This window comes from Chiloscyllium punctatum, chromosome 25 (assembly GCF_047496795.1).
Source record: "Chiloscyllium punctatum isolate Juve2018m chromosome 25, sChiPun1.3, whole genome shotgun sequence".
Taxonomy (NCBI): Eukaryota; Metazoa; Chordata; class Chondrichthyes; order Orectolobiformes; family Hemiscylliidae; genus Chiloscyllium; species Chiloscyllium punctatum.
The window spans coordinates 73,911,814-73,934,920 of record NC_092763.1 but is presented as its reverse complement, the minus strand read 5'-3'; the positions used below and the strand labels follow the sequence as shown (position 1 = coordinate 73,934,920).

The following is a 23,107-nucleotide window of genomic DNA, read 5'->3' as shown; positions in this document are numbered from 1 at the left end:
ATCATGGATGAGGCTGTCAAGTGACACTTGTTCACCCATCACCTGCTCACCAATTTTCCTCCAGATTTTGTGTCAGGCCTGGATCCAAACATGATTATAACTTGAATTGCAGAGGTGGGGTTGTTTTCATCGTCATGATACCTTAGAACCCCTACACTGTGGAAGCAAGCCATTTGACCCAACAAGTCCATACCGACCCTCCGAAGAGTATCCCACATAGACCCATTCCCCTAGCCCAATTACGCTCTATTTCCCCAGACTAATACACCTAACCGACACATCCTGTAGGCTAACCAAACATGCTCTCTCCAGATGTTCTGTAGTTTTAAGACATTTATTATATTTTTTACTGGCTGGCTTGTCATTCCTGGTTGAGCTCTGCCTCTCATGTAAGAGCTTCTTGTTTATGTTGTGGCAGCCATTAAACACATTTAAGTGAAATGAGGCATCAGGAGTGTGAAAACGAGAACTGGGTGAATGTTCAGAGCTGTAGGAGAGCCAGCTACTGTAAAAAGAAATGCTCAAAGCAGGGTTTAAAACTGCAGTCTACAACTTTGAAGAGTTGGTGGGGATAAGTCAGAATGCCTGGAAACTTTCCACCCTGTGCTGCGGAGGAAATGAAAAGGAAAATGTGCCAGCATGAGAATGTATTTTTACTCTCAGTAACAAAACCGTGGAATAGCTGCAGAATTAAATTGGAAGCCAGAACAAATAAAAGTATTATCAGTGCTGGGAAAGGAGTGCAATAAAGTATATTACAGCCGAAATCACACAGAGGAACATTAAACTCACACAGGAGAGATTTTGAGGGCTTTGAAGAAATTCTATTAATATCACTTATGCATAATATGGGTTCAACGTTGGATTTCAGGGAGAGAGAGAAGCCACTGATCAGTATAACGTTGCCAAATTTAGAGACATAGAGATGTACAGCATGGAAACAGACCCTTTGGTCCAACTCATCCATGTTGACCAGATATCCTGACCTAATCTAGTCCCATTTGCCCCTATCACTCTAAATCCTTCCTATTCATATACCCATCCAGATGCATTTTAAATGCTGTAACTGTACCAGTCTCCACCTCTTCCTCTGTCAGCTCATTCCATACACACCCCACCCTTTGAGTGAAAAGTTGCCCCTTAGGTCCCTTTAAAATTTTTCCCCTCTCACCCTCAACCTATGCCCTCTAGTTCTGGACTCCCCAACCCCATGGAAAGGACTTTGCCTGTCATCCTATCCATGCCCCTCATGATTTTTTAAACCTCTATAAGGTCACCCCTCAGCCTCCGACGCTGCAGGGAAAACAGCCCCAGCCTATTCAGCCTCTCCCTATAGCTCACATCCTCCAACCTTGGCAACATCCTTGTAAGTCTTTCCTGAACCATTTCAAGCTTCACAACATCCTTCTGATAGGAAGGAGACCAAAATTTAGTGGAATCCTGTGAGAATGGAAAACTGAAAGGTGATCTTATAATCAAAGATAGGATTGTCTTAGGGTGATGGATCGTGTCATGAGAATACATTTTCTGAGAGAGGAGATGCTTTCAATAGGTGCTGAGGCCCTTGAGGTTGTCAGTCTTCAGATAGAGGAGAAAGTGAGGACTGCAGATGCTGGAGATCAGAGCTGAAAATGTGTTGCTGGAAAAGCACAGCAGGTCAGGCAGCATCCAAGGAGCAGGAGAATCGACATTTCGGGCATAAGCCCTTCTTCAGGAATCGGCTTATGCCCGAAACGTCGATTCTCCTGCTCCTTGGATGCTGCCTGACCTGCTGCAGTCTTCAGATAGAGCACATTAATGGAAGAACAGACCAGGTTTTGCATTATGCTGAGAGACATTGCAGGTCAAAACATTTGCAGAAGAACCAAAAAATGATCGTCAAGATGTATATATTGTGAAGGGCATTACACTAAAGAAAAGAACATGTTTAGCCTCAGGAAAGTAGTACTCTCACTGGAAGAAGTGGAATTACTTATCCAGCTATGCTCAGTCAGAAGGAGCACAGCAAACCTGTGACGATGGCTGTGAGAGAGATGTCAGGCAATGATTGTGGCAAATCACTCTATACCATACAATAGCTCAGCAAAAAATGGTCATTGGTTTGCGACCATTAGCATGAGCATCAAATAAACGTGAAGTATCAGGCCCAGAGCTCTGCAAACCTGTGTGAATCAACTGACCCAAACATGAAGCTGTAAGGTGAGGCTATGTGATGGAATGACATAGCCTTATCCCAACAGGAGAAATGAAGCTGAAAACCCAATGCGATGGGAAGCACGTAGATCTGGAGTTTCAGAGAGTTGGTATTAAGCAAAATCTACTCCTTTCAGCTGAAGCAAATCTAAAGATTGCACTTGAAATTCTATGTGTGATTTGCGGAGCTTCACAGACTAGTACCGCTGAACAGAATCTAGTGGATTACAAAAGTATTTTTCCCGGTCTTGGATGTCTTCCAGGTGAATTCATCTCAAAGTATATGAGAGTGTAAGACTAACTCAGCATCTGTCGAGTAGCAACCCCAGCGGCCTGCAAGTCCAGCCTGAAAGACTAGATAGAAGAGCAGGAAAACAAGGGATTAAGAAAGTGACAACTCTGAAAGACTGGATTAACAACACAACGGCAGTGAAAAACAGAGAGTAGGCCCAAACAATATCAATAGAAAGTTGAAAATATCTCACTACTCCATGCCAACTGTTGAAGGAATTTTACCAGAACTTGCCAAGGCAAAGGTTTTTAATATCCTCAACATGAAGTGTGGATACTGTTATGGAAATTGTAGAGTCATACTGCATAGAAAGTTGTTGAGTGAAGTTAGATGAAAGCAACAGTTTTCGAACTACATTTTGAATGCCATTTTGGAGATACAGACATTTCCAGTGTTCCAGAAGAGTAGCAACTCAGAAAACAGATCAGAGTCAGTGATCTTCCCAGAGTGCAAGGTGTTGTGGAAGATTTTCCAGTCAATGGATGTGGAGAATAAAGAACCCACCATAGAATCTAATACAACTGCAAAAGGGAGAAGTTGCCAGATGACCCTGAAGTTGAATAAGAGGAAGGTGCAACTGATGATGCCTGAAGTGAAGCACATAGGTCATGTACTGAAAAGGGAAGGTCTTTGCCCAGATCCTGACAGGGTGAGATGTGGCAGAAATGCAGTGACCAAAAGTATGAAAGCAAATAAAGAATTTGTTGGACTTATGAATGATTTAGCAAAGTTCTTTACAAATTTGTCTTCAAACTGTGAAGCTGTGAGCTCACTGCTAAGGATATGTAATTGTATTGGGGCACAGAATGAGAAATGGCTTTCATTAAAATCAAACAAATAGTGATGACAACTCCAGTGCTGAGGTACAATGCCAATGATGAAGTCATGTTAAAGTGCCAGCTAATCAGGATTTGGCAATCTTTAAGCAGCAAAAGCAACCAGAGCATTAATGCAAACTGATCAATGCTATGCTCAAATAGCGAGAGATTGCCTGGTGATTGTCAAATTAACTAATGTCATGCCATTCCCAAACTACTTTCCAATGCTTAACATCTGTCATTTGGCAAGTGTTGGATTCATTTATAAAACATGTAACAGTAGAACATTTATAATCTCATAATCAGAGTCTTCATGAAGCAGAAATCATGGCTAACAAATTTATTTCAGTTCTTTGAGGAGGTAACAAGCAGAATAGGTACAGGGGGTCTAGTAGAAGCAATAGAATTGGATTTCCAAAAAACTGCTCAATGAGATACTTCAATAATACCTCAATAAGTCTACTAGTAAAAATAGAGCCCATGGTGATGTGGGTCAGATTTATAGCATGTATAGAGGATTGGCCAATGAATAGAAGATAAAGATTTGGAGATGCTGGTGTTGGACTGGGGTATACCAAGTTAAAAATCTCACAACACCAGGTTATAGTCTAACAGGTTTATTTGGAAGCAGTAGCTTTTGGAGTCATGATCACACTGTAAACTTTTGCTATAAATTCTGTGTCTTACAATGTTATACTCCACAATTACCTAATGAAGGAGTGGTGCTCTGAAATATGGTGCTTCCAAATAAACCTGTTGGACTATAACCTGGTGTGGTGTGATTTTTAACTTAGCTTTCGGAGTGTTACTCCTTCAAGTGGTTGTGGATAAAGATAAAGAGTTGGGATAAGGGGGGGGGGCACTTTAATGTTAGCAACGTCTAACAAGTGGAGCACCACAGGGATCAGTAGTGGGGCTGCATGTGTTTATAATATACATTGCTAGGTTGGCTAACAGTTATGGATGTGCTTTAGTCAAGTTTGTGAATGACACAAAACTACATTGGCAGACACGTAGTGAGCGTACAGAGGATATAGACAGATTAAGTGAACAGGCAAAAAACTTGACAGATGGAATATATTGTGGGGAAATGTGAGGTCATGCATTTTAGCAGGAAGAATAGAATAATTATTTAAATGAGGAAAGACTACCGAAAACTGCAGAACAGAGATTTGGGGACCAGTGAACAGTTTAGGACCTTTATATAATGCTAAGAAGTACTGGCATTGGAGGCAGTCCAGAGAAGATTCACCAGGCTAGTCCTTGGTATTGAGGCATTTTCTTATGAGGAGAGGTTGACTATGTTAGGTTTATACTCATTAAGCTTTAAAAACATAAGAGGAGACCTTGAGAGGGAACATATACAATTACTAGGATCTTGATGGGGTAGGTGCATTGAGGTTGTTTCTACTTGTGGAAGTGTCTAAGACCAGGGGACATCAGGTAAGTGTAAGGAGTCACCCATTTAAGACAAAAATGAGGGTGTTTTTTCTGAGGGTAGTGAGTCTTTAAAATTGTTTACCGCAAAGGTCAGTAAGTATATTCAAGGTTGATCTGAATTTACGAAGGGGAGAAGACAGAAAAGTGGAGTTGAGGGTTATCAGATCCACCATGACTTCATTGAATGATGGAGCAGACTCAATGGGCTGAATGGTCTACTTCTGCTCCAAAAACATTTGGCCTTATTTGAACTTAGTAGACTGGTTGGATTGCCATAGTATTGTGACCTCTACCTCTGCTGTAACTGCTTTCACTTTCATTTGTTAAAACTATTAAAACATCAGCCAGAGAGAGTATAACCAGAAGCATCCAACAGGGATTTTAGAAAGGCAGATGATGTTTGACAAGCTAGGTGGAATCATTTGGGAAGCAGCAGCTTTGTGGACATAGAAATACATATTCACTTTCAGAAAGTTTGGTCATTGGGAAAGAGTGAGGGTTACGGCATTGAGAGAAGGTAGCAAATCAGTTAGAAATTGTAAATTAGTTGGAATAAAAGTCATGTGATGAGAACTACATTTATGAGGAGGATAAACAATATTAAGGATAGACTGGGGCCAAATGGTATGTTCTCATACAATGACTATGCAATATTATAACATTCTTTTGAAATATGAAGAGGTTCAAAGAATACACAAGGAAAAGATGCTTCTACCTGTGAGGAAATCCAATACTAAGAATGTCATAAAAGATCAACAGGGAATCCAACTTCTTCATGCATTTGGAGATGCTGGTGTTGGATTGGGGGTGTGTAACATTAAAAATCACACAACACCAGGTTATAGTCCAGCAGATTTAATTGGAAGCACTAGCTTTCAGAGCGCTGTTCCTTCACCACCTGACAAAGGAGCAGCGCTCCGAAAACTAGTGCTTCCAATTAAACCTGTTGGACTATAACCTTTTCATGCAGACAGCATTTAAAATATAAAACATTGCTACCAAATAGAAGAGCTGGATTGAATATTATAGTCTTTTAAGAAGCAGTTGGATAAACACATGAAAGAGAAAGAGACAAAGGGACACTGTATGTTGTCCTACATCCCAAGAACTATAACAGTTTAAGAAGGCAGCTCACTAGGGCAATTTGAGATGGGCATAAAAGCCACTGGTGACACCCACTTCCTTGAACAAACTGCTAATGTTGAATGTAGAATAGTGGGAGGAGGTACATGTGGAGCATAAACATCAGCTCCCAGCAGATGGACTGAATGGCCTGAACCTGTGCTGGAAATTCAGTGTCATTCTATGTATTATCTACAATTTTTCTGTTTGATATATGGCACTTTGACTTGTATTAAAATCCATCCTTTGCTTCTCATTTTGCTTTTGATTGCAGCTGGTAATGGAATTCTGTGGAGCAGGCTCTGTAACTGATTTGGTGAAGAAAACGAAAGGGAACTGCCTGAAAGAAGACTGGATAGCTTACATCTGTCGAGAGGTTCTTCGAGTAAGTTTGAATTTGAAATCACAAACTCATTTAATCAAGCTGCCATTTCACTATGATGCCTCAGGTTTACCTTTTACAAATTCACCTGCGGGTTTAATCTGTCCTTCATATGATGTAGGTTCTAAAGTGTGTTCCTCAACAGTCAGGGTCTGATGTTTAATCTATTTCTGAAATACTGGTTTTTTTTGTCTTTGCGAGGCGTGGTGGTGCAATACTTTAACCCCATCAGAAATGTGCCATCACCAGATGTAGCTGTGACTTGTGACTTTTTTTTTAAGATGCTTGATTATTACAGGGCTTAACTGTTTCAGAGTGTGGGCATTCCAAGGATAGATATTGTAGGCTGGGCAACTGAAGGGATAAATTTGTTCATTTTGCCTCCAATTCCCACCCCTCTATAACTTTCATATTGTTCATCTTTGACATTTCCCTTCCTTTCCTTGACCTCTCCATCTCCATTTTGAGGAATAAACTGTCCACGCCCATCTAGGAGACAGTGGGGTCTGCAGTTGCTGGAGATGAGAGGGTAGTGCTGGAAAAGTGCTGCAGGTCAGGCAGCAACCAAGGAGCAGGAAAATAGACGTATCAGGCCAGAGCCCTTCCACTGCCACCCACTACAAAGCCACTAACTCCCATAGTTACCTTCACTAAGGCTCTTCTTATCCTACGTTCTAGAAAGATTCCTTTCCATTCTCCCAGTTCCTTCACCTACATCCTATCTGTCCAGATGATGACACCTTCCAAAACAGGGCTGTTGACCTGGCTTGCTTGTTCCATAACTGAGTTTTCCAGCCCACTGTGTTGACAAGGCCCTCAACTGCATCCAACCTATCATCATGCTTCTGCCTTTGCTCCTTCCCATCACTCATCGCAGTGTGAGCGGTCCCTCTTGTCCTTGCTTTTCATTCCACCAGCCTCTGCATTCAAAGGATCGTTCTCCATTATTTCAGACAACCCCAGCAGAATTCCACCACCAAACATATCTTCCCCTCACTCCCTCTGTCTGCATTTCACAGGAACTGTTCCCTTCCAGGACACTCTGGTCCATAGCTTGACCTCCAACACTACGTCACCCACCCCCCCCACCCCCCCCAATTCCCATGTAACCACAGAAGGTGCAACACCTGTCCATTCCCCCTCCTCCCTGCTGACCATCCAAGGGCCTAAACAGGCTTTCCAGGTGAAGCAGCATTTCACCTCCTCCAGACTAGTCCATTGCATTCTCTGCACCCAGTGTGGCCTACTCTACATTGGAGAAACCAAATGCAGTCTGGGTGACTGCCTTGCAGGCCATCTATAGTCTGTGCACAAGCATGACCCTGGCCTTCCTGTAGCCAGTCATTTTAACACGACGTCCTGCTCACATGACCACCAATCTGTCCTCAGCACGCTGCAGTGCTCCAGAGAACCACAGAGCAAACTGGAGAAACAACATCTCACCTTCAGATCAGGCACTTTCCAGCCTTCTAGGCTTAATATTGAGTTCAACACCTTCAGACTGTGAACCCACTCCCATTCCTTACCTTCCTTTTAGCTTTACGTGTTGTATTCACTGTCACCATGTCCTCTCTCCCCTCCCTCCATTCCAATGAGACTGTCTGCCCTTTCCAGTTGGGTGGTTAGACACATCATTGTTCTGCCATTCTGATGGTTTAACCTGCTCAATCAATACCCTTTTCCTCTCCAGAATCCAACCGCCACCCTCCCCCACTGCCTTAGCGTATATGCTGCTCCCTCTGCACTTCACATCAGCTCTGATTGAGAGCCGTCTAGACTCGAAATGTTAGCTTGCTCTCTTTCCATGGATGCTGCCTGACACACTGTGATTTCCAGCATTTTTTGTTTTGAGTAATTGAAGGGATAGTTAGGCTGTCGGGGATCTTGAATTTAGGATAGCTTTGATTGTCAGCATTTTGCGCTCATGGTCAAATTCTCGCAAGTGAAATTTTTAAAAAAACTTCCTCCTAAATTACCACTTTCAGTATCTCTTCGGTGTACCTTTCAGACAGCACTGTAGATGTACTTACACCATGTGGACTCAATGGTGCAAGAAGGCAGATCACCATCAGTATCTCGAGGTTTAGTTAGGAATAGGCAATAAATGTTGACCTGTCTATGATGCCCATAAGCTGTAGAAGAATAATCATGTGCAGGTGCTTTGGGGTGAAGTTGGATTTCGGCAGGGGAACATAAAACAGGCATAATTACATTCAGCCCACTTACCATTTAGTTCTTTTCTTCTGCAGCAGACCTTAGGAAGGATATATTGATCGAGGAAGGAGTACAACATAGATTTCCAAAAATGATACCTGGACTTCAGGGGTTAAGTTATGAGAGACAAAATTATACACATTAGGCCTTTATTCTCTAGCATTTAGAAGGTTAAAGGGAGATCTGATTGAAGTCTTCAAAATATTAACAGGAAAAGAGAGGGCAGATAAATTATTTCTAGTGGTTGGGGACTCTCAATCTAAGGGGCGTAGTCTGAGAATTATGACCAGACCATTCAGGAGAGATGTTAGGAAGCAATTCTATATACAAAGATGATTAGATGAAATTCCCTACAGTGTGGAAACAGGCCCTTCAGCCCAACCAGTCCACACCGACCCTCCGAAGAGTAACCCACCAGACCCATTTCCCTCTGACTAATTGCACCTAACATTATGGGCAATTTAGCATGGCTAGTTCACCTAACCTGCACATCTTTGGATTGTGGGAGGAAACCGGGGCACCCAGAGGAAACCCACGCAGACACGGGGAGAATGTGCAAACTCCACACAGACAGTTGCCTGAGGCTGGAATCGAACCTGGGACCCTGGTGCTGTGAGGCAGCAGTATTAACCACTGAGCCACCGTGCCGCCCCGTGGCAAAGGTTTGGAACTCTATTCCACAAATGGCAGTGCATGCTTGATAAGTTGTTAATTTTAAATCTGAGCTAGATAAGGTTTCATTAAGCAAAGCTATTAAGTGATAAGAGCCAAAGGCTGCTTTTGGCTACAGATCACCATGAGCTAATGGAAGAAATTTGAGGGCCTAAATGGTCTCCTCCTGCTCCTACATTCCTATAGTATTCCTGGAGTGAATATAGAGCTGGGCATATCACTGGCATATCAGTAGCATCCATTCTTGTGATACCATAAGTTCTGTATCTTATTGCTGTTCAACTTTGCGCATTTATCCAAATCTTCCAACTGAATCTTCCAAATTTATATTGAGATTTGTACAGCTCCCATTGTAATAGATTCTAATACTAAAATATATTTTTTTTTCACCAACTCTATTATGTTGCATCCAATCCTAAGCTCCTTAGTTTTACCAGCTTCCGCCCTTTGTCAGCTAATTAAAACCTGCTGCTATACAACGATATTGTTTTTGAACCTGTTCCAGAGTGCAGTGCTGCCATTTCATATCAGAACCTTTCACAATATTCACTTGCTCAGATTAATGAGACCAGGAAATACTTTGTCAAACCCAAAGATCTGTTCTCACCGGAGGACTCGCTTTTTCACGGAACGTCTTTAGCTTGTGATCTGCCTCCTTTCATCTGTGGTCCAAACTTGGAAAGAAGGAACCTGTTCTGAAGAGCAGTCACCAGACTTGAAACATTAAACTCTGATTTCTCTCCACAGATACTGCCAGACCAGCTGAGTTTCTCCACCAATTTCTGTTTTCGAGTCATTTTTCCATCATCTGTGTTTTTTTAACATTAAATCCTGTTCACTATCAAATCTGTGCTCACTCACCTTAATAACACCTAGCTCAGCTTACCTTGATTTTAATACTCGCTTTGCTGTCAAACTTCAACAGAGCTCCGCCCTCCCTTCAGTCTCCTTCAATCCCAGATCCTTCAAGATCTCTTACTTTTCTCCAGTTCTGGCCTCCTATACATTCTTGATCTAAGTGTTCCACAACTGGTGACCATAACTTCAGCTATCTTGGCTCTGGGTTCTGAAATGTCCTTCTTTGACATCTATACCTCTCTACCTTCTTAATTAATGTTTTTTTTTTCAGACTGCACGAAGATGCAGTGAAGTTCACTAAGACCCAATGTTAAGATCTTTGCTTTCCACTTATATATTTTTTAATCTAGACTTTGGTGTGCAGGACACAATTTCAAAGTTTGCGAACAACATGAATGTGGGCAGGTTTGTGAAATGTGAGGAGGAAGGTCTAGAATGTGATCAGGGCAAAAAGCAAGTTGGTGAAATGGGGGAACAAGTGGGAGATGAAGTTTAGTACAAATAAATGTGTAGTAATTTGGGTTTGTAGGAAGAACATAGAGAAACAATTATGGGTACAATTCTGAATGAGGTGCATAAACAAAGGGATTTGAGTGTGCATGTACATATTTCACAATGATTGTAGAAGTTGGCACTGTTTTTCTTGAAAACAAAAACACTGAGAGGAGATTTAATAGAATTATTCCAGGCCAATAGGGATGTGGACAGTGTGTTACCTGAAAAGTAAGAATGTGCACAGCTATGTAGAAAAGACAGGAGAATGGCACTAAGTGAAGTTTCATTCAGAGAGCTGGTGCAGATAAGTGGGCACAATGGCCTACTTCTGGTGCACTTTAACAATCCCGTAATTAGCTTCACTCTTGTCTTTGAGTCTGAAGGTAGAGATGAGGAATTGCTGCATTACCACCCTGCAAATGAACACCACATTTATTTATTCGGGTAGTCGTAAAGGATTACATAGAAAATGCTGTCAACATCCAAGTCAACATTGTGCCCTCAACTATCACTGCCAATACAGTCTGTTCTGATATAACACGATCATTCCGTTCCTGTGCAATCCCGCGTTATACAAACATCATGTAATAGTAACACCATCTTAACCAATGGGATCGGAATCATGTTATCGCCTGTGCACGTAATGAAAGCTCGCATTCTACAAATAATGGTGTAAATTCTTCAATTGTGTTATAACCAATTTGTGTTGAAGAAACATCCGTTATAAAAGAACTGGCTGTTGTAAATTAGTTATGTATTTCATCAAATATTAAATCAACCAGTTAGTTAGTTAATCTCTTGGTTCTGGAAACTTCACTGTCACAGTTCCAAAATAATTCACTTGCTGTGAATGACTTTACTATATATATGTAAATTATTTCTACCTTCAGTGTTTGAACAACAAGTAGATTGGCGAATCACTTTGTAATTAATATCCAGACAAATCTCTTTGGTTTACCGTCTAACTCTCTGTCGAATTCTACTCACAGGGTCTGGCGCACCTACATTCCCACCATGTTATTCACCGTGACATCAAAGGACAGAATGTGTTATTAACAGAGAATGCAGAAGTAAAGTTGGGTAAGCATTTCTTTAAAATATTAGGATCCTTATAGGTTTGTGAGTAACAGGGGAATTAATTCAGAATCAGGATCCAATGGGTGTTTTAATGATATATTTGATAAAGCTTTAGTTCTGTTGTTTATTTCAGTAAATGCTGTTCCTGATAGTTTGTGATCGACAATTATGTATAGCCAATAATTGTTCCATTTAATCTAGTTTTTGCGTTAATTAATTAAACATCATTCCATGTAAACACATCCCAGACACCAATCTTAATGACCAAGGATGCAATGATATCCTTTATTTCACTCGTGTGATACTGACCTGCAGAAACAAAGAGATCCCAGGTTCTATTCCTGAATTGCATTACCAATGGAAAGCTGTCACTGATTTTGTTTTTCTGCATAAAGCAGGAAAGAGCAGATGAAGGACTCTCATTGTTGATTGTAAGCAGTCTACAGATTGGCAATTATGTCCCAGGAAGGATTGATATTACCTAATACTTACGCAGAAACTGTGGTCATTTGGGGCGTGTTGACGTCCAGGAGCAAAGCCCCAGCATCCTTCCATTGCCGACCAGAACAGAAGGATTGGGGTAAATTTAGGACATCCAGTTGATAATGTACGTTCTGGAGTTTGTTTTCTTCTTTCCTGGGAAGCCAGTGTCACTGACAAGGCCAGCATTTCTCCCCCCTCCCTAACTGCCTTTGAACTGAGTAACTTGCCACTCAGAGGAGCAGTTAAAGTCAACCACATTCTTATGGGCTTGGAATAACAGACCAACTAAGGACGGCAGATTTCCAACCCTAAAGGACATTAATAAATGAGGTAGGCTTTTACAGCAATCAATGGTTAGAGACAAAATAAAACTGCAGATGCTGGAATTCAAGACAGACAGGCAGGAGGCTGGATGAACACAGTGAGCCAGGCAGCATCAGGAGGTGGAGCAATCAATGTTTTGGGTTTAACCCTTCTTCTGACCAGCAGAAATATCGACTTCTCCACCTCCTGATGCTGCCCGACTTGTTGTGTACTTCCAGCTTCCTACCTGTCTATTTTACAGCAATTAATGGCACTTTCATTGAGACTTGCTCACATTTACAAACTTGTTAATTGAATTAAAATTCCATCATCTTCCGTGGTGGGATTTGAACCCACATCGCCCAGAACTTATGTTAACATTAATTTTTAATTTTGCTGCCTCATACCAGTTTTTCCCAGAAAGGAAACATCCGGTTAGCAACCAACCTTTCAAGTCTCATCAAGCAACTTATACTTTAAGGAGATCACCCCTCGTTTTTTTTAAACTCCAATGGACACAAACTGAACCTATCTAACTTAAAGTAAAGCGAAGACTGTGCTTTCTCTCTACAGATGCTGCCAAACTTGCTGAGTTTTTCGAGTAATTTCAGTTTTTGTTTCAAAACTACGCAACCTTTCTTCCTAAGTTAATGTCTTCATCTCAGGAATCTATCGAGTAAATTTTTCATGAGATGCTTCTGAAGCTATTATGTCTTTTTTTATAATAGGGACATCAAAACTGGACACACTACTCCAGATCTGGCCTTACTAATGTCATTTGCAACTGTCACAAAACATCCCCATCCCATTAAATGGTATTTGGTTTACCTTCCTAATACATGCTGTACCTGAATAGCAGCTTTTTTGATTCGTTTACCAGGACATCTAGGTTCCTTTTTATTACAGAGTTCTGTAGTTTCTCTCTATTTAAATATTAGACTCTTTTTCTTTTCTTCATGCCATAGAAGACAAATTCCTATTTTCACAGAATTTTTTTAGATTAGATAACTTACAGTGTGGAAACAGGCCCTTCGGCCCAACAAGTCCACACCGCCCCGCCGAAGCGCAACCCACCCATACCCCTACATTTACATTTACCCCTTACCTAACACTACGGGCAATTTAGCATGGCCAATTCACCTGACCTGCACATCTTTGGACTGTGGGAGGAAACCGGAGCACCCGGAGGAAACCCACGCAGACACGGGGAGAACGTGCTAACTCCACACAGTCAGTCGCCTGAGGCGGGAATTGAACCCAGATCTCTGGCGCTGTGAGGCAACAGTGCTAACCACTGTGCCACCGTGCCTCCACTTGCTAAATAATTTTCCCTAGTCACTCAATCTTGCTATATCTCTTTTCAGACTCATTATGTCCACTTCACAACTTCCTGCCCACCTCCCTCAGTGTCATCAGCAAATTTACCAATACCTTAGGTTCATTCATCCAAATGATTGACTTAAATTGTAAACAGCTGAGGTTCCAACATTGATTCCAATGGCAATATACTCATTAGCATTTGCCAACATGAGCATGTCCTATTTATCCTGACTGTCTGCTAAATTTTTGGTTGGAGGATTTGAGGATTGGGGTGGCATGGTGGCTCAATGGTTAGCACTGCTGCCTCACAGCGCCAGCGTCCCAAGTCGATTCCAGCCTTGGGCGACTCTCTGTGTGAAGTTTGCACATTCTCTCCATGTCTGTGTGGGTTTCCTCCGGGTGCTCTGGTTTCCTCCCACAATGCAGTGATGTGCAGTTTAGGTGAATTGGTCATGCTAAATTGCCCATAGAGTTAGGTGCATTAGTTAGGGGGAATGGGTCTGGGTGGATTACTCTTCGGAGGGTCGGTGTGGACTAGTTGGGCTGAAGGGCCTGTTTCCACAGCCTAGGGAATCTCATCTAATCTATAGAGAGAGTCTGAAATTTCCCTGGAGCATTGGAGGCTGAAGGTGACCTTATAGAGGTTTATAAAATCATGAGGGCATGGATAGGATAAATAGACAAGGTCTTTTCCCTGGAGTGGAGAAGTCCAGAACTAGAGGGCATTGATTTAGGGTGAGAGCGGAAAAAGTTAAAAGGGACTTAAGGGGCAACTTTTTCACACAGAGAGTGGTGCGTGTATGGAATGAGCTGCCAGAGGAAGTGATGGAGGCTGATACAATTATAACATTGGGGGGGGGGAGCCGTTGCTGGTGTTTTTGAATCTGTAGTCTGTACTGTTTATCCTGTTCGGTTCCGCACTCTGCTGGTTTAAAGGTGGCCCAGAATCTGTGTGGGGTGAGTTGTTTACGGAGGCAGGCAATGAGGAAGCAAATTAGGCTGTAGTAGCAAGTTTGTTTCAGGACATGGCTGAAGAGCTTCAGGGCAGAGGAAATGACCTGGGAGTTGCAGTGGGAGAGGGACTCCCTGAGATTCTTGTAGAGAGCGGAGGAAAACTTCTTCAAGGCAGGTATCCTTGCAAGAGGATTTGCAGTAGGGTTAAAATCAACTAGGTAAAAACAATGACTGCAGATGCTGGAAACCAGGAATAAGGGATTCCTGATGAAGGGCTTTTGCCCGAAACATCGATTTTACTGCTCCTCGGATGCTGTCTGAACTGCTGTGCTTTTCCAGCACCACTCTAATCTAGACTCTGGTTTCCAGCATCTGCAGTCATTGTTTTTACCCAAAATTATAACATTTAAAAGGCATCTGGATGGGTATATGGATAGGAAGGTTTTCGAGGGATATGGGCCAAATGCTGACAATTGGGACTAGAATAGGTAAAGATATCTGATGGCATGGATAAGTTGGACTGAAGGGTCGGTTTCCATGCTGTACATCTCTGTGACTCTGTGACTGTATTAGCTAACTGGAAACAAAAACAGTATCTGCAGTTCTTTTGTTTTTTTTTTAATATAGCCAACCAGTCCTGTAACCACACTAATATGTTGCCACTACACTGTCATCTTTTACTTTGTTCGGTAACCTTTAAGGAGCACCTTGTCAAATGCCACATCTATAACTTCCCCTTCATTAACATTGCTTGCTAATTCTTCAACGTACTCTTATGTATTAGTCACCCACAATTTGACTTTCCTTTGCCGTCTGCCTGCTTGCCTATTACACAATGTTCACTTTAAATTAGCAGGAAATCATTTTTAAACCTTCTTGAAGGTTTAAAATGGCCTTCGAACTATACTTAAGGAAGTAGCAAAACATGCTGAGTACTGGAAGCTTGTAACCTCCGTGCTCCTCTAACAACCCCCCGCCCGCTCCAAAAGTGTATTTTAATATTGTGATGTGATGTTTGAAATTAATTGTTTGATCTCTCCTTGCAGTTGATTTTGGGGTCAGTGCTCAACTGGACAGGACCATGGAGAAACGGAATACTTTCATCGGCACACCCTACTGGATGGCACCCGAAGTCATAGCGTGTGACGAGAACGCAGATTCCACATACGACTACAGAGTAAGCAATGCACCTTGCTCAGTGTTGCTGAGAAAAACAGTTCAGAACAAAAGACCATGGGACAGTGAAAGAAAGTGAATTGGTTATTGCTGCACTGTTAGCATCTGTAATCTGTTGTGATTGGGATTGCAAATTCAGTTATAAATTTTAAAGGGAATCTGATGTATACTTAAAAAGAAAGAAGAAAAAGAGGGAAATAGGGAAACGGCAATGGGCTGGGTCTGATTGGATAGCCCTCTCAAAGAGCCATAATTACCTGAAAAGTCTCAATGTTTATTGTACAATTAGTATCAGGAAAGCAAACATGATAGACCACAGCACAGGGTATCTCAAATGATTGAATGGAGACTTTGGTATCACCAAAAGTTAAAAAGGTTCTGTCTGGGAATGAAACCCACTGCTCCACCTGATCTGGCCTAGTTTCAAGTGACCATAATCCTCACTGAAGATTCAACAACTAGTTGTAAGATAGTCTGCTTCTACATTTCCCTATTACTATCTTCTGTAGGCAAGGACTAGCTGGTAGCAGCCACATTTCAGCAACAAATGTGAAGAAGACTCTATCAGAAACTCTTCTGAGCTCAATCTGAAATCTCCAAAGATGGGGTGGTACTTTAGTGCATTGCAGTTTGTATGGAACCAATATGGTCTGCTTCGGCATCTTTGGCAGCATGGCCCAGAATTCCATTAGTCTAGGTTGGCAATGGCTTCAGCAATGGGGCAATTTCGTCCTGGCATCAGATGATGTAGGATTCCTTTGGGGGTCTTCCATGACATCGTCCAGTCCAGGGTCAGTGAGGCTTTGAGATTCTGCAAGGTGCTGTGTCCCGAGATTCCAGCAGCCGGCGTGCATGGCCAGCTTCAGCAACAAGACTGGTCCTCACAGTGGTTTCTGTAGAGTCTTATGGCCCGGTAATCCATCAATCCAAGTTGGCAATGACTTCAGCGATGTGGTGGTTTCTGCCTGGCATCTGGCAGTCTAGGATTCCTTTGAATGTCTTCTGGCCTGAGACCGGTGAGGTTTCAGGATTCTGTGGAGTCTTGCGTCCTGGGATTCCAGTGGTCCAACATGATGGTCTTCTTCTTTGGCAGCAGCTTTGGTGACTTTCTGCAGCGGTACTGTCTTTTCCTGAACCCCGAAGCCATGAATTGAACTAAGATGCGCTTTGACTTCATTTTTAATTTTTTTTAAAATGTATGTCTTCTACTACTAATATACTGTGGTATGGCAACTTAAACACCTTTCACTGTATTTTTGCATCTCTGGCCAGGCCAACATGTACTGCTCATCTGTCATTGTCCTTGAGTAGTGATGAGTGAATTTCTCATGCTGTTGCAATCCATATGGTGTCAATACACCAACTGTACAGTTAGAGTGGATTTCCCCAGGATTCTGAACCAGCAAGAATGAAGGATCAGTGATGTATTTCAAGATGTGGAGGTGCCGGTGATGGACTGGGACGGACAAAGTTCAAAGTCACACAATACCAGGTTATGGCTTTCAAATAAACCTGTTGGACTATAACCTGGTGTTGTGTGATATATTTCAAAGTGAATATGATATGAAGACTGACAGGGAAGTTGGTTTTCCCACATATCTGCTGCCCTTATCCTCCTATGCGGTGGAGAGTGTGGGTTTAGAAGGTACTATGGAAGGGACCTTGGTAAGTTCCCGCTTTCCAAAGGGAAGACTCCCCTGTGTAGCTCACTCATCACTGCAGAGATGATTGCATTGGCAGTGCAAAAACCGATACAGTACCATCTTATTTTAAAACCTAAACGTGGAATGGCTTTAGAGAGTGTAACACAAATGCAGGCAAATTAGATATGTTCACAAAATGAAGAGATAGAACAATTAAGACATTAGAATTTTAAAAGTTAGCCAATAGGCCATTGAGTAAATTATATGTCAGTTGCATGCATCAAGGTAAAGTTGGAAGAAAGGCTCAAATTTAAAAGACACATCTCAGGACCTTACAAAGTACTTTACAAGCCAATCTTATTTTTATAAGGTCACATGCTGTTGTGATTTAAGGAACAAGTTCCAACACGCGTGGACAATGAATACTGGACTGGTCAGTAGCAGTCACATCCTGTGAAAGGATAGAAAATGGAAGCAAGCTACACATGCTAAGGTCAATTATTCCTGTGATAGGTGCTCTGGGAATTTTTCAATGTTGTTAATTGAGAGATAAACATCAGCCAGATCTCCTCTACCCTTCTTCAGAAGAATGCAATGGGATCCTTTACAACCACTTGAGGGGACAGGTACGGGCTCAGATTAATGGCTGATCAAAGTCTTGCCATAACTAATGTGGACTTCTGAGCAATTCATTTCACATTGACATTTATAATTCAAGGATAAAGCCTCGAGTTCCCAAAATTTCACATTCTTGTTCTGAAAAGGAACGGCAAATGACAAATTACAACTCCTTTAGATAATCCAGCCAAACATTCAGAAATTTACAGGGTTGGCTTTGATGAGAAAAACACAAGATAAAATATGGATGTTTCAGGAGATACTAGGATTAGGGCAGCATCTGATTCTTACAGAATCTGACAGAAAGAGAGTAGACTGAATAATGCTACCAGGGGAACTCTGATTAAATCTGAGAGAAAAAAATGATTTCAGGCAAAGCACAGTTATGACTGAGGATAGATTGGCACCAAAAATGTATTATTGTGATCAGTTCCAGAACATTTATCATGGAGAATTTATTATACTTTAACTGTCTTTTTAATTGCACCATTAAAATATATTCTAATCCTGTGAAATGGTAATAGATTCTGAGGTTTGAGTTCAGGGCAGCAGTAGCCAGGGCCACATTATATGGCTGTTCCTGATTGTGTTAACTCCTCAACTGTTCAACTTCCAATCAATGATAATGTGTAACGTACTCAACGGCATCTGAAATGGACTGCACATGCACACATTCCAAAAACATTGAAACAGACAGAGAGATTTTTTGAAGAAACTCAGCAGGTCTGGCAGCATCCGTGGAGACAGAGAAACAGAGTTGACATTTTGAGTCAATATGACTTTAAACTCTGTAGATTGGCATGAAATGAACAATGCATAATTGCAGAGAATAGGCCATCACTTACATATTTCAACATTTCAAAATGTTCATTTTTTTTTCCCTGCATTTTACTTTGAATGCTTACCCCACTCAGACACATCCTCACAGGTGGTAGAAAGGGTATTTATAGCTGCTGTGCTTTATATATCTGCAGTGTTACGTAAAATCTGAGCATGTTGATATATTGCCCTCTCTACTGGGTAAATAAACTTAATTGTATAATGGCGCCTGCATAAGGATGTACTAGTCGTACTGAGTGAAATGCAAGACATAAAGATAGAGACAAGACCAAATGGAATTTTCTTTTCCATTTCATTTAAGAAATTCAGGACTGAACAACAGCATGAAACAATTTGAAACTCATAAAGTTGATTCTGGAAAGTTTAAGTGATTTGACAGATTGCTTAGTGTACTCATCATTGTCAGGTACCCAGTAAATCAGAGGAAAAATACAGGTACTAAAGACTTAATTGGTGCAGTGGAGAGTTCAACCTTAATAAAGTGGATTGATATAATCGTGAACAAAAATTGTACATCTGGCTGAAACTGAACACAATAAGAGCTGAGGATAAAATAAATGTTTTTTTTCACTATGATGGGACCAAATGCTTTTTATGTAGTGTTTCTAGCATTGCACAAAACCTCAGTTCAATGGAATATGCTGAATCAATGAAATTTTGGTCTCACATTTTGATGCAATTAAGAATAAGATTGCACTGACAGTTATATCCTGTAACTGGAAGCGATTGCTAAGAGCTATAGCTACAGATGATATTCTCAAGTTAATGAAGCACTCTTATCACTGTGGGGTTTCTGTTTGTGAACTTAAAAATCAACATTAGAGGCAGGTTTGTAAGAAACCTGAACAACAACAAGATCCAGGCAAAGCTTTTGCGCAAATACAGTCAGCTGTTATGAAAGAAAATATGAAAGGAGGCTGCAGCTAGGGTAATGGCAGAATGAGATGGTTGCTAATTTCAAGGGAGTTATTTTCCTGTGTTAGCAGCAGGGTCCGCTGTTTGTCAGCAGGATTCAGTTGTCAGCAGGATGGCAGTCAAGTTCATCATCTCAGAGCCAGGTATTTAGATGCGACTATTGCTACGGTACTAACGGCCAGTTAAATGCCCCTATTTTCAGTCACCGGATCATATTAGATGGAATGCAGGAGTAAGGAAAACAGGTCATGGTAAAGCACCAGGTTGCAGCCATGCATCAGGTAGGAGGCCGTGGAAGATCTAAAAGCTTATTTTTTGAAGTCCAGACACTCTGCACTGCATATATGAAAGATGTGGATGTTACTGAACTGGAAGATCCAAAGTTGTACTCTGCATGAGAACCCACACATGGAAGACCAGAGTGAAAGGACTAAAGATATAACTCCAGTGTCCATAGTCGAAGTCAAAGTCATAAATTCACAACCTACTTTAATCATTGATAAAGCTTTCAACAGTGTCTGTTTTCTCAGAAGGAGAACATTAGAAACCTGTAAATACCACAGCATGGTGGCTCAGTGCTTGGCACTGCTGTCTCACAGTGCCAGGGATCTGGGTTTGATTCCATCCTCGGGCAACTGTTTGTACAGAGTTCGCACATTCTGCCCATGTCTGCATGAGTTTGCTCTGAATGATCCGGTTTTCTCCCACAATCCAAAAATATGCCAGTTACGTGGATTAGGCAAAGGAAATGTTGGGTTATGAGGATAGGGTAGGTTTGGATAGGGTGCATGTTGAAGGGTTGGTGGAGACTCAGTGGGCCAAAGGGCCTCTTTTCACAATGTAGGGATTCTATGACGAACATGTCCTTTTGTGAAAATGGCTAGTTATTGCAATAACTCCACTCCAGTACTAGGTCAAGCTAAGGTTCAGCTACAGTATTTCTTATTACTGCTATAGCTATTGACAGGAGAGAACAAAGTCTCCATGAAGAGAGAATGTTGGCTCAAGAATATAAGATTGAGTTATTTACTCTATGGATCGGAAGAGTGGTCTAAAGCACAGATAACCAAATGATAAAATTAGGCATTACAAGGCTGAAAGCAAGATAAAGGACAATGTACAGCAGGAATTTTATAAAACTCCGCTAATGTCTTATGTATATTTAAAAGCATGAAGAATCGGCTGGTTAAAAATCAGGAGCAATGAGAAAGAGGGAAAATGGTGATATGACTCTGATGAAAGAGTAGGAGGAACTGCCTATTATCCAAATTATTCCCTCAGCCGGAAGTCAGAGACCATTTACAATATCACATGATTCACCTCTCAGAATAACAATGAGTCTGGAATGGTCTAAGCATTCACAAAAGATTCAGCTGGTGCTTCTAGGATTCATAATCAGTTCTCTGCTACATCTTTATGAACACAACTCATTTAAGGTGCAGAATGTGAATGATAGTCATGTTTGACTAAAAACCTCATTATCTCTTATTTAGATGAGACACTAATCCAACGACCGACCTGCAGTGACTGTAATGAGGTCAGTGAAGTGGATGTCAGAGGACATGAATTCCCTGAGTGGAGCTGTTAATCTGGTCCAATCAGGGAGCCCTGGCTGACAGATAAGAGCAGGAGTGTCAGACATTTTGTTCACTCTGAGAGCTGGCTCTGAGCGAGTTTGATCAGTGTCAAGGACATTGCGTGTGAAAAGAAAAGATGGCATGGTGACAGGATACCGGCCATTGTGAAGTTATTGTACCAGCCACCCTACCGGGTAAACAAAGCTACTGTGAAGAGCAGGGGTTGGCCAATATTGATCCTTCAGCTACCATTACAAGGGAACTAATTCTTTATATATTAAAATGTATTTATGAGATAAGGCTGTCGCTGGCTAGGCCAGCATTTTTTGCCCATCTTATTCCTAATTTATTGCTGTCTGTCGGACCTTGCTGTGCACAAATTGACAACCATATTTCCTATATTGCAAGCAATGATTTCAAGCCAAGACTATTTCCAAACTTCTATTCTCAGGATAGCTATATTGCAAGCAATGATTCCAAGCCAAGACTATTTCCAAACTTCTATTCTCAGGATAGATTGAAGAAGTTGGGATAGTGCTTCTTAGAGAGAAGAAGGCTGAGAGGTCTTTGGATAGAGGTTTTCAGAAATCGTGAGCGAGCCATACAGAGTAGCTTGGGTGACGGTATTCCTGCTCATCAAAATGAACAAGAATAAGAGGGCTTGGGTCTAAAGTGATGTGCAAAAGGCTGATGTGAGGAACGTCTTTTGCACACACTGCATAGTTAGAGTCTGGAATGCATTGTCTGGAATTGTAGTAGAGGCAGGTTCAGTTGAGGCACTCGAGAGAGCATTGGATTATTATTTGGCCAGAAATGGTGTACAGCACAATGCAGAAAGGCAGGAGATTGGCTTGAGAATTTACAAGGCTGCCGCCAGGTTTGGAGCATTTGGGGCTGTTTTCCCTCGAGCAGCGGAGGCTGAGGGGTGACCTTATAGAGGTTTATAAAATCATGAGGGGCGTGGATAGGGTAAATAGGCAAAATCTTTCCCCTGGAGTGGGGGAGTCCAGAACTAGAGAGCATAGGTTTAGGATGAGAAGGGAAAAATTTAAAAGGGAGCGAAGGGGCAACATTTTCACACAGGGAGTGGTGCGTGTATGGAATGAGCTGCCAGAGGAAATGGTGGAGGCTGGTACAGTTACAGCATTTAAAAGGCATCTGGATGGCATATGAATAGGAAGGGTTTAGAAGGATATGGGCTAAGTGCTGGCAAATGGGACTAGATTAGGCTAGAAGATCTGGTCAGCATGGGCGAGTTTCTTCAAAGAGTCTGTTTCCATGTTGTAGATCTTTATGACTTCATGAATCTAATCAAACCAGCACAACACAATAGCCAAATGGCCTCCTTCTGAACCATAACAATGCTATAAATTCTGTGGTTTATTTTCTGGAGAAAAGATATCCTGAGCTTGCCAAGTCTTTGTTTGAATCACACTATTTTAATCCAGCACTATCTATATTTTCTTAATTTTGCTGTGAGATTAATTGAAGGTGTATTGGAAATCTGCCAGAACCCGATGGCAGTTTGAACGTTAAGAAATTGATCCTAAGAAGACAATGTGAATATCAACTGTTTGCCTGGTAATCACAGCTCCTCATGGTGTGTTTAAGTGCGAGTACTGGTCACATGTGCAAGGAGTTAATCTTGAAATAAGTTGTCAACGGTTTTGGTTTTTAGTTACTGGAAGTGCTTTCATAATAAGTTGTAAGCATGG

General features: G+C 41.6%; 1 protein-coding gene across 2 annotated transcripts in view; it reads left to right on the top strand.

Annotated features, from left to right (window-relative positions):
* Nucleotides 1-23,107, top strand: part of LOC140496067 (mitogen-activated protein kinase kinase kinase kinase 4) — a 303,330-nt gene that overhangs the window by 121,063 nt on the left and 159,160 nt on the right. For both annotated transcript variants that reach the window (XM_072595575.1, XM_072595574.1), the window contains exons 5-7: nt 6,140-6,250; nt 11,476-11,566; nt 15,670-15,800. In XM_072595575.1, coding sequence (XP_072451676.1) covers nt 6,140-6,250; nt 11,476-11,566; nt 15,670-15,800 — 333 coding nt within the window. The remainder of the gene's footprint in view (nt 1-6,139; nt 6,251-11,475; nt 11,567-15,669; nt 15,801-23,107) is intronic.